The sequence below is a fragment of the Euwallacea fornicatus genome, chromosome 23 (assembly GCF_040115645.1).
Source record: "Euwallacea fornicatus isolate EFF26 chromosome 23, ASM4011564v1, whole genome shotgun sequence".
Classification (NCBI taxonomy): Eukaryota; Metazoa; Arthropoda; class Insecta; order Coleoptera; family Curculionidae; genus Euwallacea; species Euwallacea fornicatus.
The window spans coordinates 2,440,272-2,459,005 of NC_089563.1; the positions used below are offsets into that span (position 1 = coordinate 2,440,272).

At 36.7% G+C, this 18,734-nt stretch overlaps 3 protein-coding genes across 7 annotated transcripts in view; 1 reads left to right on the forward strand and 2 right to left on the reverse strand.

Moving 5' to 3' along the window:
• On the reverse strand, window positions 1-5,289 carry Gart (trifunctional purine biosynthetic protein adenosine-3 Gart). The gene is made up of 14 exons (XM_066295642.1): window positions 4,984-5,289; window positions 4,109-4,356; window positions 3,868-4,048; window positions 3,342-3,810; window positions 3,055-3,274; window positions 2,783-3,005; window positions 2,173-2,371; window positions 2,055-2,111; window positions 1,803-1,997; window positions 1,514-1,745; window positions 1,336-1,457; window positions 1,023-1,282; window positions 714-971; window positions 1-446 (listed from the first exon to the last, which is right to left on the reverse strand). Exons 1-14 carry the CDS (start codon window positions 5,149-5,151, stop codon window positions 264-266), a joined length of 3,015 nt encoding a protein of 1,004 aa, XP_066151739.1. The 5' UTR covers window positions 5,152-5,289; the 3' UTR covers window positions 1-263.
• A 44-nt stretch (window positions 5,290-5,333) lies between these two features.
• On the forward strand, window positions 5,334-18,626 carry LOC136346482 (ovarian-specific serine/threonine-protein kinase Lok-like). 3 transcript variants are annotated; one of them, XM_066295667.1, is made up of 9 exons: window positions 5,334-6,586; window positions 7,058-7,283; window positions 7,349-7,532; window positions 7,587-7,712; window positions 7,767-7,967; window positions 8,025-8,263; window positions 8,316-8,496; window positions 8,555-8,746; window positions 18,508-18,626. In XM_066295667.1, the coding sequence occupies exons 1-8, from the start codon at window positions 6,430-6,432 to the stop codon at window positions 8,744-8,746; spliced, it is 1,506 nt and encodes a 501-aa protein (XP_066151764.1). In that variant the 5' UTR covers window positions 5,334-6,429; the 3' UTR covers window positions 18,508-18,626. The 3 variants fall into 3 exon arrangements, with proteins under 3 accessions (XP_066151764.1, XP_066151763.1, XP_066151765.1); XM_066295666.1 differs by lacking the exon at window positions 18,508-18,626 and having other exon boundaries at window positions 5,334-6,183; window positions 6,241-6,586; window positions 8,555-9,036; XM_066295668.1 differs by lacking the exon at window positions 18,508-18,626 and having other exon boundaries at window positions 7,076-7,283; window positions 8,555-9,036.
• The window catches only part of spin (Protein spinster), a 36,884-nt gene continuing 30,260 nt past the window's right edge, over window positions 12,111-18,734 (reverse strand). The window contains exons 3-10 of one of the 3 annotated variants that reach the window (XM_066295664.1): window positions 18,545-18,696; window positions 17,824-18,027; window positions 17,453-17,581; window positions 17,059-17,320; window positions 16,904-17,002; window positions 16,616-16,853; window positions 16,253-16,329; window positions 12,111-14,821 (exon numbers count right to left, since the gene is read on the reverse strand). In XM_066295664.1, the coding sequence (XP_066151761.1) occupies window positions 16,256-16,329; window positions 16,616-16,853; window positions 16,904-17,002; window positions 17,059-17,320; window positions 17,453-17,581; window positions 17,824-18,027; window positions 18,545-18,696 (1,158 nt within the window). In that variant the 3' untranslated portion in view covers window positions 12,111-14,821; window positions 16,253-16,255. The other 2 variants (XM_066295665.1, XM_066295663.1) reach the window with 2 other exon arrangements.

Consider the following 18,734-nt stretch of genomic DNA (forward strand, 5'->3'; position numbering starts at 1 on the left):
TTTCTAGAAAATATTTACTAAACAAATTCGTTAAAATAATATAAATTTCATAAATATGCATGTACGAGAAAAACAAGTTTAATGCTATTGTTTGTCCTTAGATCTCGCAACGAAGGAATGTTCTTGTAACTTTATTTATGCAAAGGAATTATGCAAATGAGTTATTGTTTGTCGCTGAGATTTCGTTCTTCATGGGAATGGTAAAAACAGAATAATTACAAAAAATTATGGAAATATATCACATTATTTGGCCTTACAGATAATTAACACCAAAATATTTTCTTATCACTTCCTAGTCTAACTTTCCCCGTAGCTAATAATTTTAAAGCTTTGGGGAAAGCTTTGTGTTCCGCAGTTTTTATTCTTTCTATCAGAGTTTCTTCAGTGTCGTAAACCTCGACAGGGACAGTTTCTTGAACTATAATAGCTCCTGCATCGACGTCGGGCTAAAATGAGAGAAAACATTTCAATTCAATTTCGGTTTTCCTATGAGCATATCGTAGGCACATGATTTTAAGAGTCGACTTTCTCCTTAGAGAGGAACTCATCATTAGGTATACGAGGTGGGGCCACCTCCTATACTTCATATAGGCGGGCGCCCATATGTAGAATATATATAGAATTTTGCCCTCCCCCTCTTAACTATTACTATTGCTACATGAATTATTACTTTTTCATTTTTACTATTATTACTTTAGCTTCGTTATCTTTACCTCAACGAAGTGGACAGTACATCCGCTAACCCGAACACCGGCTTCCAAAGCCTGCCTTTGGGCGTGCGTTCCTTTGAAGAGCGGTAGCAAAGCCGGGTGCACATTAATTAATCGTCCTCGCCATTTCTCGCAAAAGTCAACGCTGAGAATACGCATAAACCCAGCTAGACAGACAATTTCCACTCCCGCACAGGTCAATTCTTTGTGCATTGCCATGTCGAAGTCTACTCGAGATTCGTAATTTTTGTGACTTAAAACCTGTATAGAGATTTTCTACTTGATCTAACATTCTCAAACTAACGTTTTTACCTTTGTTGCTATTCCCGCCCGTTCGGCCCTTTTCAATCCTTCCACGTTTGATATATTTGACAACACCAATACAATTTCTGCATCCATATGAAATGTTAGATCTCGAGTAGCGTCTATTAAAGCCTGCAAATTGGTGCCGCTTCCTGATATTAATACGCCAACTTTTTTCTTTTGCTGACTGAGTTTAGTGATCATTTCAGGCACATATTGGCGCATTGATTGCTCCAGAATTTTAGAGAAATTGTTTACGATAACTTGCTCTAAAATACCCGTATCGAAACAATTTTTTTTAACCAAATTTCAGCCACTTTACCTTTATTTTTAGATGTAACTATTCCGACCACTCTGCCGTAATCGTTTTTGACTAATTTTAAAATTAGGTCACTATATTCTTGGGCTGTTATCAATATTCCACCTAAACCGCAATTAAACGTACTAAAAACATATAATTTGTCAAAATTGCGACTACAAATTCGGTAGCAAAAACAAACCTTAACATCTCTGATTCATTTATGCCTCCCGCTGTGGCCAGCCAAGCAAAAACCGGCGGAATTTCCCAGGTGGCCGCATCCAGCTCTACTGCTAAACCTGCTGGTAAAACCCTAGGAATATTTTCAGTCAATCCGCCCCCAGTTATGTGAGCGAAAGCTTTCACTTTTCTCGATTTTACAGCTTGGATTACCGATTGAACGTAAATTTTTGTCGGAGTCAACAATTCTTCACCTATTTATACTCATTAATGGAAAACTAATCTACAGAGAATTATGGTATTAGCCTTACCAAAAGATTTATTTTCACAACTGAAAGGAGCTGCGTCTTTGTAATTTACATCTGCTAATTTCATCACTTTTCTGACCAAACTGAAGCCGTTGCTATGTACTCCGGAGGATGGCAAAGCTATGACTATATCTCCTGGTTTAATGGTTTCCATATGAGGCATAAGTTGGGCCCGTTCCACTGCTCCGACAGCAAAGCCTGTACGGTTAGATATACACATGAGACAAATTTTGATATAAATATTGAAATTAATACCTGCCAAGTCATAATCGCCAGGGGAGTACATATCGGGCATTTCTGCGGTTTCTCCGCCTATAAACGAATGTCCATAGATGAATAATTAAAAATAAAAACTGTAATTTAAGAAAGTTACCAATTAACGAACATCCCGCTTGTCTACAGCCCTCAGCGATTCCGCTTACCACCTGCTTAGCAACATTAACGTCCAAGGTTCCACATGCGAAATAGTCCAAAAAGAATAAAGGTTCAGCCCCATGAGCAAGTACGTCATTAACACACATGGCCACCAAATCGATCCCGATGGTGTCATGAAGTCCAATTTCCTGAGCTATCTAGGATGAAGATTTTTTGGAATTTTACAATGAAAAATAAATACCTAGCCGTACTATAACGATACGGAGAATTCTTCAAGAAACTTAAACTGAATTCCGTTTAATAAGAAGTGCGATAAATATATATTTTTAGTGTTTTTAGGCTAATAAAGTGAAACACGTGAGAAGCCATAACATAGACAAATATCCTATACTTCTTTTCAACTTATAACCTTTACGCAATCCCGATTAATTTGATATGAGAAAAATCTAAAGAAATATTGGACAGAAATTCATAATATTTATGAAGTATTTCACAGGACTTACATATTTCAGTACTATTTTATTCACACTTTCTATAATTTGTAAATAAATTTTGTTTCAGGTTTGAACCGTTTATTTCTAAGTGTTTACTTAGTATTGAAATGTTACCTTTAACTTAGTGCCAACCCCATCTGTACCAGACACCAGTAAAGGATCTTCATACCCCGCGGCTTTGACATCAAATAGCCCTCCAAAACCTCCTAATGCTCCCAAAACTCCCAGTCTATTCGTAGATTTGGCTAAAGGTTTTATGCGATTCACCAACTCATTACCAGCAGTTATATCAACACCGCTTTTCTTGTAAGTCAATTTACCGGATTTCAAAATAGAACTGCGAACAAAATCACTTAATTTTTTAAAGTTGGTAAGAAATACAATACCTTGCTATTCCTTTATGAGCTATATCCTTCCTATACTGCGCTCCATCAAATTTAATAATTTCACAAGCTTTAGTGGCATTTGCGGCTGCCATAACCAATTCTGGAGCTAAAGACACAGCCACCAAAACTCGTCCACCGTTGGTAACAATGCTACTTTCTTTTAACGCAGTACCGCAGTGAAACACCACGTGATTTGGTTTCGAATTTATCACTTCCAATCCTAAAAGTTAAAGCAATTAATAATGCTCCATTAGTTGAAATTAATTCAGTCAACAAGGAATCAATACCTTTTATTATTTGTCCCTTACTGGAGGATTTCGGGTAACCCTTAGAAGCCATGACAACTCCTACAGCACTAACGCCTTGCCTCCATTTTAAGGGTTGAGATTCCAGGGTTCCGTTGCAGCAAGAGAGCATTATTTCATATAAATCTGATTCGAGCAGAGGTAAAATTACTTCGGTTTCGGGGTCGCCGAAGCGACAGTTAAACTCTAGAACTTTGGGGCCCTCTGGGGTTAACATAAGGCCGGCGTATAGTACGCCACAATAATTGATGTTGTCTTTTTGGAAACCTGACAAGCTTTTTTCTAATATCTCATTTTGGACGTATTGATACTGTTTTTCGTTTAAAAGAGGACAAGGACAATATGCGCCCATGCCTCCTGTGTTAGGACCTTCGTCGTTTTCGTATATACGTTTATGATCTTGGGCTGGCAGCATGGCTTTAATGGTTCTTCCATCACAAAATGCCAACACCTAAAAATAATTTTAACGATTTTTAAAATGCTACAAAAAATAAACTTAACGAATTACAGATATTTCTTCTCCAGTAAGAAGCTCCTCTATTACCACCGTTTCCCCAGCTGCACCAAATTTTTTATCATTTAAAATTTCATCTACAGCAGCGCAAGCTTCTTCTTTACTCGCTGCTACAATCACCCCCTTTCCAGCGGCTAGGCCACTCGCCTTGACCACTAGAGCAGGAAATGCAGCGCTAATGAACATATTATATTATTGTAAATGGTTTTAATAACTAGCAATAAAAGTGCCTTACTTAAGAATAAAGTCTTTGGCGTTTGTCGTATTATTGAAAGAACTCCACCTAGCCGTAGGGATGCCGTGCCTGTCCATAAAGGCTTTGGACCAGTCTTTGTTGGATTCGATTTGGGCGGCATTTTTCTGAGGGCCAAACACGTTGATTCCTTCGGCTGTAATGGCGTCAGCTATGCCATTGGCTAGAGGGTCTTCAGGACCCACTATTACTATAGATATATGGTTGTTTTTGCAAAAATTGGAAATTTCCTGCAATTATAATAAATTAAAAGAATAAATGGAAAGTTGGCAATAAAGAATATATAGAATTTTTAAAGGTGTATGATTTTTTTTAATTTTTGATAATTTTACTTTGAAATATAAAGTTAGAAAAATCGTATTTTTTCTACTTTTTAAAAAAGGGCTCTCCAATAAAAAAAAATACACAATTTCAGGAATCTGCAATTGGTAATATCTAAGATATTATTTAAGCCATTTGCAAGCTTTTGAATAACTCAAAAATAATAGTACAATAATATTTTTCAAATTGAATTTGGACACCCTATATTTGTGCGCAATTGTCAATCCCTATTGTGCGAGTGAGAAAACCACATTAAAAAAATTCATGTGTCTAACGAAGACAGAACTAGGAAGGGCACCGAATTCAGTTGATTTTTCACGTTAAGACGACGATTTCTGAGTGCTGGTGTCATGTTTTTTCCGTGATCAATTGAAAATTTGCTATATACTGTCTCTTTCGCATGCGTACATATTCCAGTTGATCCCCTACTATCTTCGACCTTTTTGCCCTTTTATCACTACTAAGCTCAAGATCTTATTTCTTATTAAAACTTTATCTTAAAATTCGTGATAACACCTTTAAATTTTCAATTTTACCTTGAAGTTTTTTATATCCAAATTCACATTTTTCGCTTTAGAGACATTTGCTATTCCAACACTTCCAGGTGTGACAAAAACTTCTTTCACAAGTGGGCTCTGAGACAACTTCCAAACGATAGCATGTTCCCGGCCGCCGCTGCCCACGACCATCACGTTTTTCGCCATTTTTGTCTTAAAAAAGTCGTACAGAAGGAAAATGTTTGAACACTGCAATGACCAGCGCTGCTCGATTCGAAATACTATCTGTAATGAAGTGAAAAATAAAGAGGGTTTCAAAAGGTGATTGCGAAAACTTCTAGTTTTTAAAACAATTGTTGGTTAACTTGTTGATTCCTGGCCGCAACGTGACATTGGCCAATAAGAGGAGAGTGTGTATTTGGTTTGATCCCGAATCATATTTGTTTTTGTCTCATCGTATGAGAGTGACAAAGATAAGACGTTTTTTTAGAATGTTTTGAACAAGAAACATTTTGATTTATAAACAAAAACGAGTGAAAAACAAATGTGACGTTGCTATGGAGATTAGTGGATGGTGAAGTGAAGATAACCTCCCGCGATGAAATATTACAAAATCGAAAATGTTTTATCAATAGGTCGCAGGCAGGTTACCACAACATATATATGATTTAGTAAAAACATTCTATAAATAATGTTACGTGTTGAAGAATAATTTGTTGTTTTTACTGAATGTGAAGCGTCGATTGCTCAACTTTTAAACGTTATTAACTTCAATTACTCAGCAATAGCATCTACTATGTTCTGAACATGCATCAGTAATAGTACTGAATCCTAAAAATTGTGCACGATTGAGTCCAAGACCTACATAACTTATTGTTTCATTGTTATCGACGTTCCCCTGCACCCCCTTATGAATTTTTTATAGCTCTGGCTTCGGACGATTGCAGAAATACGAATTCAACGCTCTGACAACTCACGGCCTCATTACGTGGGTAGAGGCTCGCACAGTTACCTTCAATCGTTTAAACATAAAGTCGTAATTCACCTTTCATCAATTCATAAACGGTCCGTTAGCGGCTCCGCAGCAATCGCTATGTAACCTTGAATATGGACCAATACCGCCAATTAACTGACAATTTTGACAGATGGTGGCCTGGTCTGTGACGGGAAATAACGTTTTTTTTCTTTAGAAAAAGCGTTTTAAATGAAGGTTTTTACTATTTATCCTGTATTTTGCACGTGAGTCGATTGATTGTTGTTGTTGCCCTTATCTTAAAGTATACATGGTTTTTTTAGTGTCCTTGTGGTATTTGGCGGCAACGACCGCAAATATTTGCAACGCGCAATGTGATCAGTCGTCAATATAATATTGTGTGCAATTTTTTGTTTTATGTCTCTGTAAAGTTCTGTTTTTGTCCACAAAACAAGTTGGAATACTTATCCTTAAGTAGGAGGTGTTTGTTCATTCAATTTCACTAGGTTTGAATGAAAATGGCACCTGAAGGGGCTGTATCAGATGAAGAAAACCTTCCTTCTACTCTGACCCCCAAGGATATGCGATACTCTCAGGATAATTCAAGTGTATCTCCTAGTTTACCATGGGGCAGACTAGTTACATGCAAGAACTTTTTAAAGAACGTGGGTACGTGCCTCTTTTTGCCACCTAACCTTAGCTAACAAAGAAATGCATGACACACACTATCTAATAAAAGCAAAGCACGTCTTATTGTTGCATTTTTACTACAAAAGTTTTGTTTTCAATTCTATTAGGGGTCTATGTTCTAGCACAGCTCTAAATCATTGGACACGTGTGAAAACAAGGTCATTGGATGTTCATTATCTCACATATGAGCTGGCTTTGACAGTAAAAGGTCTATTCGTTTGGTCCAGAATGATTTAATGCATTACCTGACAACCTGCAGAAAAAAACAGAATCTTACAACTTGAAAGAATTTTGTAGTATTTTATAATATCCAAAGTAACGAATAGCTATTTTTCTCAGATTTTATGATTGTCAGTCTTCCTTAGATTGAGGCCATTTCACTTCATATTAAAGTGAACCTTATTTCCAATTAAAAAAAAAACATTATTAGCATCATCAGTTGATCTCTAGATCGTTCTGCTTTTACAGATCTGATCCAAAAATTTAGTTTCGGACGTGGAGAGTCCTGTAGTGTTCTTGTCAACAACAAAAATTGTCCTTATGATAAAGTTATCAATGGCATTTCAAAAATCCATTTTGAAATTCAAAAATCTGACGAAGACCAATTGGTTTTTATCACTGATTGCAGCAAGAATGGTACTTATGTAAATGGAAAGAAATTGGGATATCACAACAAGTAAGTGTGTTTATTTAATTTACCACAACATTCATGTAGCTTTATTCTTCTAAAAATTATATTAGAAAAATATTAAAAAACAAAGACCACATCGCAGTTTCTAATTCATCATACAACATTTACATCTACTTAAGCCATAATGTGCAGGAGGCCGATGAGTTTTTGCCTGTAGAATTGGCAAATCGATTTGCCAGTATAACTCAACTGGGTAGAGGCTCTTGTGGGGAAGTTAGACTGGTAAAAGATAGGGTAATAAAAATGGGTTTTTAGCAGCCAAAAGTTTCTGTATTAAAAACATTTCAGGACACATTTAGAAAGTATGCAGTAAAGAAAATAGTCTTAACAGAATCAGCTTCTGAGCTTGTTAATAAACTTAATCATCCAACAAAAGTTAGAAACGAAATTGAGATTTTGAGCAGGCTTCAACACGTAAATATGCAAAAAATAATAAAAAAACTGTAGTAACCTTTAAAATGTGTTTAGCCTTGTGTGATAGCCATGTATGACTACATAAACATCGAGCGATCTGTATATTTAATTCTTGAATATATGGAGGGTGGAGAGTTGACCCAACGAATCCGTGACGCCCCAATGAGGGAAGACGTAGTCAAATTCTACTTTTATCAAATGATTGCTGCCACACAGTACCTGCATTCACAAAACATCATTCATAGAGACTTAAAGGTGACGTCAAAGAAGTTTAAACATAACTATGATTATTTAAGATCGAATTGATTTTAGCCTGAAAATATATTATTAAGGGACCGAAGAGAAGAAACTCTGTTAAAAATTACGGATTTCGGTCTAAGTAAGATCACTGAACAAAGTGTAGCTACTACTATGTGCGGCACAATGCGCTATGTCGCCCCGGAAGTCATCAGTGCATCTTTAAGGGATAGTGGAGAATATGGGGATATGGTTGACGTATGGAGTTTGGGAGTTATTTTGTATTTCATGACCTCTCAAGAAGTTCCTTTTAAGTGAGTTCAAAAATAATTGATATCTTTCAACTGCAACTAATATTTGTTCCAGTGGGTTTGACAATCAAACTATTGCCAGACAAATTTTAAGTGGCAAGTACAACCTCACTGACGGTATTTGGTCCGATCGAGACAAAATCTTCGTAAAAGATTTGGTGAGGAGAATGTTACAGCTTAGACCTGCAGAACGAATCCGCATCAACCATGTTTTCAGGCACGACTGGATCAAACATGTAGTGAATTTTATTTTAATAAATTTTAGGCACAAAATCTATGTATCTGTAATTGTAGGATCATGGTATGAAGCTAAGGGTCAGACGGCTGCTTAAGGAAGAAGGATTACCAATTATGGCGATGGAACCTCCTTCACCGAAGAGGTTTAAATTTACGGATAGTTCTTCTGACGAGTCTACGTTGAGCGAGACATTGAGCAACATCACTACTGAGAATTATTCTTGCAGTTCCACCATTTGCTGTAATTAGGTAAATGAGTTTGTTTGTTTCCATTTATTTTTGTGCCTGTATTTTTGGAGGCGGAATCTCGCCGAGATTGAATAGTATTGTACTGATTTTGACTTTAAAGGTCAGTTTAATGCCTATGAAGGGCGGGGATTTTTAAAGAAGCAAAATATGACAATACAAATATAATATGTATACTTACGTAATTGCGTGTCCCGAAATATTGCGAAACTATTTTAGCATCATTTTAATAGTCTCTGACCGAAATAGTCCTGGTTTTCAAGCATCCGAATTGCAACTTTCCTTGGAGAATATCGACTTTTTAAATTAACACATATTACACTATAAACCGTGGCGTGTGAAAGCCGTTTCGACATTAACCAAGTTCTGAAAACTGAGATTTTTGTGATTCGCTAATTAATTCTTAAAACCTACGCTCCGGTACGCATTTTCATTCCAAACAATCAAATTCGGATTTTCCTCGTAGAAATTGTGACGTATCACTATCGTTTCGTCAGCTTAGAAATGAGCTTGATATTTGTTTGGTGTTTAAGTAATCAGATTTCAATTTTTACTGAGGAAGACAGATTCCCGAAACTAATGTGTTACACGTGCATAGTTTATAGTTGTGGTCAGTTTAAATCTGGTAGATTCCTAAAATGGTCAACAGAAGTTTTCAAATCGACCTGGTTCGCCTCTGAATTTCCAGCAATCACAACGTAACTTTTCGTGCAAATGCCAGATGCTCGGAACTAATTTATCACGAAACAGTGACGCGGCACGGTAGTTTCAAATATGATCATGTTCGGAACACTCAAAATCTGTAAACTCGTAAATATTTTGTCGGTTTACAAATCAGTCTGATGCTCATCTGGTTTTCAAGCAAATTTTAATTTGCCTCTGAGAAGATGGATTGCTAAAGCTGGCTTGCCACACTGTGAGCAGTGGCATGGCAAGGTCGTTTCAACTGTTGGTAAACTCGTAAATGATTCGACAGAAATTTACGAAGCAGACTCGTGCGTCCCAGGACTTCAATACAAATTTACAAATTATTCTGATCAGCCTTTTGACATCGTTTATTTTCGTAAAGAAGTAACTTCGTAAGCCAAGCGGCGTTTATTTTTGATCGTAGAATATGATGTTAAAATTACGCAACTTAATTTCGGGGCACCCTGTATTATTGCGTTCTTGGGTCCCCTAATATGTGCTCATCCGAATGAAAGTATTAAATGAGTGCAATAACCCAAATTTTCAGAATTTATGTTTTGTGATGTTAGTAATGATTTTCGAAGTTATTATATTTAGTTCCTAATGAATTGAACGCAATATCCTCACTTAACTGCACAGGGTGTTTTTTTAACGTCAACCAGAGGCATAATCACCTAACAGGTATAATCATTATTTTTTGTTGACATTTCTTATGAGGCTCTGATACGAATGGTCAATGAATATATAGATATTAACCGAAAGAGAATATATGTTTCTTCTTGAATATCTCAGGATCGAACAGCATTGAAGTTTGTATCACGTTCTCAGTAGAAGTTTTATTGAAATCACTTGAAGGGACTTGATAGGTCATGGCAGCTGAAAAATGATCCCTGGACCTTGTTCGTAAATGATGTTCTCTTAGACGGTTTTGGCTATGGCTCATTTAACAAAATACGGCGAAATGCATTGCATTAACATCCCCATGGTTCACGTTAAAAAAACAACCTGTAGGTGCTGCTAGGGTTGTGTTACACAATGTGGTTTTGTTGATCAATGTGCCAAAATTGGCGTTGGTTTTGTTTTAAAAACCCCCACCTCATAATATTTTAACATTGGGATTATCCGATTATTTTCTTTGACAAATTTCTATACTTAATTTGCCAAAGACCTAGGTTTTAATCCTCAAATGTTGAAATAGTTCTACAGGGTGTCTGACAGTTTATGGGCCCTTAGATGTTTATGGAAAGCCGGACACGTGGAGTCGTCCTGACAATTTGGTGAATCGAGTTAATTGCATTCACGTAACGATCTAAAATTTTCTATGATGGCGAAAAAGCTGCTAATAATGAAAAATAGCAGCAATATTATTATTTTAAGTGGCACACCCTATATAATTTTCGAATACTTAGAATACCGATATGTTGTCAATTGGGTCCTATCTACGACTGAAAATACCTATCTAGAATCGGTTTTATTAATGCGAAGTTTGGTGAAAAAAAAAAAATATATATATATATACATATAGAGTAAATGGCCGAATATTCAGAATGATTAAGGTGCCATCGAATGTGGGACACTCTGTCTGTTAATGTTATTTTATGGGGTGTTTCCTAAATATACGGCGCTAATGTAACTGGATATTATTTGACCAAAATAAGAAAATACATAAATTCCCATGAACATTTGTCCACAATTATTTCAAAGTGTTAATTCCATAAATTTTAATGTTTTGAATTGTGTTAAATTTGTTCGGCCACGTGCAAGAGCTTAGATTTTAATTTTGACTTCGAAATTAAATGAAATACGACAAAAATATTCATGGACGGAAAACATGTATTTTCAATTGCTCTACGTTCAGCTAAATATCCAAAACAAAACAGTTCCGCGGTCGTACCGCTTCACCTTCAAGATCAACCCTAATGTATTTAAAATTCCTACGAAAACAGTAACTTGGCATCGTATGTTTAGCAAACACTCTGCATATTTTTAATTTGTTCATCACATGATATTCACGGTTAATGTTCATATCTATTTTAATTACATGTTGTAAGTGCTCTACGCGGCTGTTTAAACTGCTCTCTCTCTCTCTCTTTCTCTCTAGGTAATGATTTTTGTCTCATAAATGGACAGGGTAATAGTTATAGAATGTTAATTTTTAACGGTCCTCGAAAAAACTCCTGGACAAGATTTACCGCTCACGCATCACTACAAAGAGTATCATAACTTAGTGGTGCGTTATTTTTGTCCACGAGTTAATTTAAATTAAGCAATAGGTGAGAGCAGTGTGTTCGTTAGTTATTTCTATATTTTTATACGTTTGTATTAATATTATTACATATTAGCACATTGGAAATAAATAATGTTTGCATATGCTCATTTTGGCGGTAAGTACATTGTTTACCGTAGTGAAAAATAGTGAGATTAGAAAGAGCGTTGAGGCAATTTTGGTCTTCACAATATGCTCTGGTACTATTTGATGTCTGTTCGCGGGTAAATTTAAAGTTTTGCTGCAAACATAAAGTACAGGCCCTCAGCGTTGTACGTAAGGGCAACATTCAAGATATTTATTCGTGTGCTTGTCACTACAGTTGGTCCTCATTTTGATGTGCAGAACTGTCGGTGGTTTACGAGGTGTGCATTGTTGCGTCTGCCGGCATGTATTGAAAGTAAAAACCACAACCATTTATTAGCCAAGTTTTATTAAATTTCATACAAATAAGATAATTTACATAAACAAAGATCTAAACAAATCGTACTCTAAACAAGTAAAATTATAGACGGTATTTCATACGCGCTGTATGAGTTATATTACACATTTATGGGGTAAAATCAGTCTTTTATAAATTAGTTTACCGCAAGAGATATTCTGGTGAATGTGGAGCCGTTAACCCTCTCACTGTGTGCAAAACGGATCCGTACGCAAACGTGCGTCTCCCGTAACCACACGCAACAGAACTATTTCTTATATACCTGCCGCTGCAGTTCTTCGTTAAGTTATCTTTTTTACTCTCTCTGATATTTTAGTAGATTTTGAGACACGTTGTTGCAAATATAAACGGATTTATGCCACCAATATCGACATTATTTAACTGTAAAGAGTAAAGAATGCGAAAATTAAAAAAACTGTTCAGACAGGCAGCTGTAATTGATCGATGCAGCCTCCAAATGTGCAATTTTCGCGGTCAATGCGCCACACTAGTAAGGTACGATTTGATCTCAGCTCATTGTTAAAGTGTAACTCGCGCTTATCTGTACCATCGGTGATTTACAGGGTTAAACGTCTGCCGCAGTGGAAGGGTTAACAAAGAATAAGTATGCACGCAATTTTTATTATTTTTTGGGACTTCTGTATGTTGGATATTAGAACCACTGTGTATCTAGATACACGATTAACACATGGGGAACGAGAAATAATTACCGATCATTGTCAAGAATTATAAGGCAAATCGATCGGTAAATAGGGTTTCAAGGACAAATCGCGTTAACTTCATCGGTGTGAATGCCAAATAGGTATAATAGGACCTTTCCTAAATCACCTTAACAAGGGTTTGACTTAAACCTTTGTTTGTTGATCTGATTTTTGAAAATAAACCGAGTTTCAAGGTAAAATCTGACCTGGAATCATTGGCGCAACAACCCCGGAAGTATCAAGTACCAAAGTTTAACATGAAATATTTCGTTACACGCAGTTTCATAAATAACTGAGACACACACGTTCGACAACTAGCAAGCCGGGACGTTTCTTGTAGGTTCTGGAAAATAATGAGTGCAATTTTTCTGTTTAATTGCGCACATAAAGGAGCGACAGCTATTCTCAATTCTTTTTTTTTTTTCAGTAAAAATATTTTCCGGGAATGCGAGGCAGTTTTTACGAAACGCGCACGAAAGTATCTTTACCGCACTCGTTAAATAAATAATTATTTTACGTAGTAATAACGCCTGCAAATTTTTTTGTTTGATCTCACAACTGATATTGGTCACATTCACCAAAACGTTCGGAAATAGTTATTTTCTTGGATTTACATTTTTTTACTCCAAAATTTGTGGTTCGTCCTTTGTCTAACGGTTTTTTCTGTTTAAAGTTTCTACTACACCTCTTAATAACATTAAGACGGGTAATAGAAACTATATACTTGTAATTAATAATAAATAAGTTATATACACTATTAAATTGAATGAAAATAAAACGTACCTACTTGTTCTTTAACGGCCACATTTTACCAGCTTAATGTCGAACATAGGTACTCTTGCAGCATTATAAAATATCTGTTGGACTATGAAAATTACTACAGCTGGTACAAAAATGCTGTTTTCAATGTACTTTGTAAGTACAGTTTGACCAGATTTATTCAAGATTACTGGTAATGCTTAGATAAAATAAAGGGCTTCCAACTATACATAAGAAATCTCTAATATTTCTGGTAATGCTTATCTAACCCTTTCTCTCCCTTTATTTTATCCAGTCATTCATATCTTCTGAATAGTCTTATATAACAAAAAATACATTAAAAACCCTCACCGGATTATCTGTAAGCCTGGGACTATCAAAATTGTGAAACTAATGTTTTGCGATGCGTATATACAAATGGCAGTGCGTGTTACGTGATTTCTTCAATATCTTCAGTCGAATAAGTTAAGTTTATGAACTAAAGTGGATTGCTCTTATTAAGTAAATATTTATAAACGACGCTTTTTAATGTAATTATATTCTCAATAGGTATTAATAAAAAGGGACCGCTCGTAAAAATGGAGTGTACTGAAAATTCAGTAATTAATGCTATAAACTAAAATACCGATATAACGCACAAATATATCTTACGAATACTAAAATTGATAAGGGTTTTGCCCTGTTATACATAAATACGCAATAAATAATAAATACACTCAAGCTAAGAATGCGACTATTCGATACCTCTCTGCCAAGAATAGATATATCACGTTGTTGGTAAAAATACGATCACATTGTGTTTTATATCTAATTTTTTTGAGTAACTGCATTTTACACACGAAGTTATACCCGACACATTTAGCAATAGGCGACATTCATGTGTGGGGCGCGGAAAAAATTCATAGATAGCCTCTTTGAACACATTGGGGTTTCATGTAGGCCTATTATATACACTACAACTCCAAACGTCTTTCGGGGATGCAGGACAAAATAGACCGAGGCCGTTTTTCTCTATTTTCAACAACCCTTGCACACTGCTCTTCAACATCAGTCAGTAAAATCCTCTACTGGTCTCCAATGCAGAATATCTTTCTTTGAAACACGACACACAATATACACAGCGAAGTTTCGCGTGGCAAATTTAACATCGACTCTAAGACTATGTTGCTGGAGGTATTACGAAGGTTGCCGGTCTTCGTTTATTAACAGAGATTCGGAGTTGCCTGGAAGAAAATAAGGAGGAAACATTAAATCGAACAAAACGGATAAAAATGAAGGAAGTTATTGTAGACGCGGACAGATTAGATTAAAGACAGTTATTGAAAAACAGACATTTTTTACTTTAACGGGCACCCAGAAACAAACACCAGTCCAAATGCCATCACCACATTATCCACCGGTCTTAATTAGTTTATGTTTATGGTAGATTATTGTGCTTCGTGTTTTGAGTAGATTTAATGGTTATTTGAGGACGTAAATTGCTGCTTTCGTAGAGGGACAAAAAATGGAAATATATAGTTACAATAATTGGCTTTAAGGAGGTTTATTGCTAAACATCAAACAACGGAAGTGGATCTACAACAACACACTATGCCAATGCGACAATAGACCCTTTTTAATCCATCGTATAGTCCAACCGTAATAACATGTGAACGGCACGGCATGTGAAGCCCAGAGACAACACTTCGGCAAATCAGGCACTAATCCATTGCGGTGACATTGGAGGAAGTGGCATCATCGCAACATCTTGCATTTTATACAGTACATATCAGGACACAAGTGATGCGAAAGAGTGTGTGTTTCTACACATACACTGTTATTGTCAGGCGAAGATCTGCAATGTTGCCGGCTTGCTTTTAAACGACCAGGTCGCTTGATTGTTTTTTAAAGTTTGCTATCAAAATTGTTTTAAATTATGCTTCTTTTCAAAATTAAATAAGAAAATAAATAAAAAACCAATATAAATTTGATCATTGGAATTTAAAACAAAAACCAAAACTAAATTTAAAGCCGAAATTGGTCCTTTTGTTGAGCAGAACAGTAACCGAGCCGGTCATTACATTGCAGGTTTGATACCGAAAATCATATGTACAATTTTTTTTTTAATATAGTAGGCCGGCAACATTGCCGAGCTTGACATGGCCACATCAGCGTATGGGCGGAAACATACACTCCTTCTTATCCTCAGTGTCGTGAGATATACTGTACAGAGTGAGCCAACGTAACTACAAAGTAACTTAATGAATTCCATTTAAAATTACCCTCGAACTGAATGTGTTACATGATATGGTTATGAAATATGCGGCCCTGTAGGTCTTTAAATGTTTTTAAAATATGCACATTTTTATAGCCACGACACATAACATATTCAGTTTGAAAGTAAATTTTGAATAGAATGAATTAAGCCACTTTGTAATTTCATTGATACGCCCTGTATGTGGGAAAGTATTTTAAAATCGTAAAGTATTAAAAATACTTGAAATAGATTTCTGGGAAATCCTCTCAAAGTTAACGATGGAAAATTGTTATGAAATATCAATTTCTACGGAAGCAGTGTCAAAAACAAAACAATTTACACTCCTCAAATGATTACACATTGTGTCGTATTGTAATTTATAACCCACACACTGGTGATAATAGTTTGTAAGACATACGTGTTACAAATTTTGATTATTTTGTTCCGGCGCCAAGGGGTGACTCGATTCGGTTTGGTGCGGCAGTGTATTTTCAGCTGAGAAATAGAAACAAAAAAAATCAAACGACTAAATAGGACCAACTACAATCTCAAAACATTTATTTTGGGAAAGTTGGCGTTTCGGCCAGCTAAATAACTTAATAATCGTTCTTTTCCGTGGAGCGATACGAATATTTTCGTAATCCACGAAACAAATACTGATTTTCCCTTATGCGACTTGTGCCTACGACCGAGAACGAAGCTGTAAGAGAAAACCTCTCTCGAATCAATTACAAACCAATAATCGGCAAAATTCTACCCTACATAGGATTGTTTTACTCACCATGTACTGCCCTCTCCACCCTTTCCCTATCTTCGACGATATAGAAGGCATTTATAAGGAAGAAGAGCCCTCCTATTACTTCTACGAAACACGTGGTGAAAAGAGCGTATTGGAGGGCCTTGAAAGCGTTTAAGTCACTGTCGTCCGGTGTCATTGTCGTGGACGTCAAGGCTGGGTTTGAGGGTTCTGTTGTCACGTTCGAGTGACCGTTAAGCATCAACAGGAAAGCATCGGAAAGCTGTAAAACATTGTATAATTCTGCAATAATAAACATTCCCTAGCACCTACAATTCCGATTAAATAGGGACTGCCCGCGTCTCCTAAAGCATGCGACAACAGCAGTTGGAATCCTTCAGCTGTGGATCGTCTTACAGGAGTAATTACATACTGTAAAAGGATATTTCGAATTAATGGGACATTTTACTATTTATAACACATCGTACCAATAAAATATCAGCGACAATAGACCATGTGAGGTTCAAAAAGAACTCCCCAAAGAACACCATGACGAAACAAATGTTGGTCGAGTATCTGGCAAAATACATGGCGGCGAAGACGAAGGGACAGGATGAGATGAGGCCCATGCCGCATATGTAGGCGTCGATCCTCTTGTAGCGGTGTCTCAATTTCTGAGCTAGCCAGGAACCCGTGGGGACGCCAATGAGGCCGGATGTCATGGCGACGATTCCAAATCGGAAAGAGATGCTGAAGAAAAGAGGGAAAAAATCTAAGGAATTTACAGCAAGTTACTATAAAGTCAAAAAAGAAATTGTTCCTGAGCATGTGTAATCTCTGAATTAAGACCTAATTCCTTAAAATAACATTTGAAACACTTACCCGCCAACTAGGTCAGGGTACCCCTGCAGAACTACACCCTTTTCGATAAACTGTGGACCCCACCATGCCAGAGCACCAGCTACAAAAGCCACGCACGTGAATCCGGCTGTCGATAACATGTAGCTTTTACTGGAAAAAAACGTTCACCAACAAATGTAGTAATTGAATTAAGAGCAAATTTTATTTACTATAAAATTAAATTTTACTGGGATTTGCACAGTATTTAAAAACTGGATGTTGATTATTCTTGGAACGTATTATTCGCCAATCAATATTTATTGGCCTTTAAATAAAGTGTAACTTAATGGAAGCATGGAAAACACAAATTTGCACCGAAAAATTTCGTAAAACGTTACAAATCTCCAACTTACCATCTAACGATTTCCTTGATATCCTCCCACCACGAAGTGGCCTCCATATGTCCGCTGCCCTCACTAGCGCCTCGTTCGGGTTCTTCTAGAAACCCGAGAATCGCCAAGACTGCCACTAACCCCAACGCTGGGGTCACACGAAGGGCCCAGTGCCAGGAACCTAGCAGTTTGGCGAATTCGGACCCCACTATGTATCCAAGACCACTGAGAAAGTTAAGAATGGATTATTTTACTAATGCACGCATTTAACTTTCATGCGGTTATCCTCGCAAAGTCTTTCGTCTGCTCTCGGATGGAAAGCGTTTACCAAACTCATACTTGATATCTCTATTTCTCAATGTTCCAAAGAAGCGTGGGGCGAAGGAACAGCGCAGGGGTGGCGTGTAACTTATTCGCAAATTCAATCTGATGTTCGGCACTACCATCAGTCTTTGAAGAGAACTTGTTCCAACACAATTCTTTAAAGAGACGAGTATAGAATGACCAAAAGGATTCAGGTTTAATTCCGAACGTAAACCGGAGACAGGTTTCGGTTATTTACAAGAAATATAAAAACAGGAACTTGCTAAGTATGTTAGGCCCCCGAACACGCGTGATTTAAGGCCGATTTTTATTTATCTCTCGCGGGACAAATAATGGAGGAAACCTTTCATGATGGTTTAGTGTATATTTGTTCTATTCCAGCGGCCGTTTGTCCGCCATTCGATAATTAGAAACATACCTTCCAACTGGTATGGCGAAATAAAACATCGCCAACATCTTGGACCGGATGTCGCCCACAAACAGATCACTGATGATCGTCGGAGCTATGGTCGAGTAGCTGGCCTCCCCAATGCCCACCAGGGCTCGAAAGAGCAGGAACCACCAGTAATTCTGTAATTGGGAAATTTCACGAGTTCCATCAACACGAA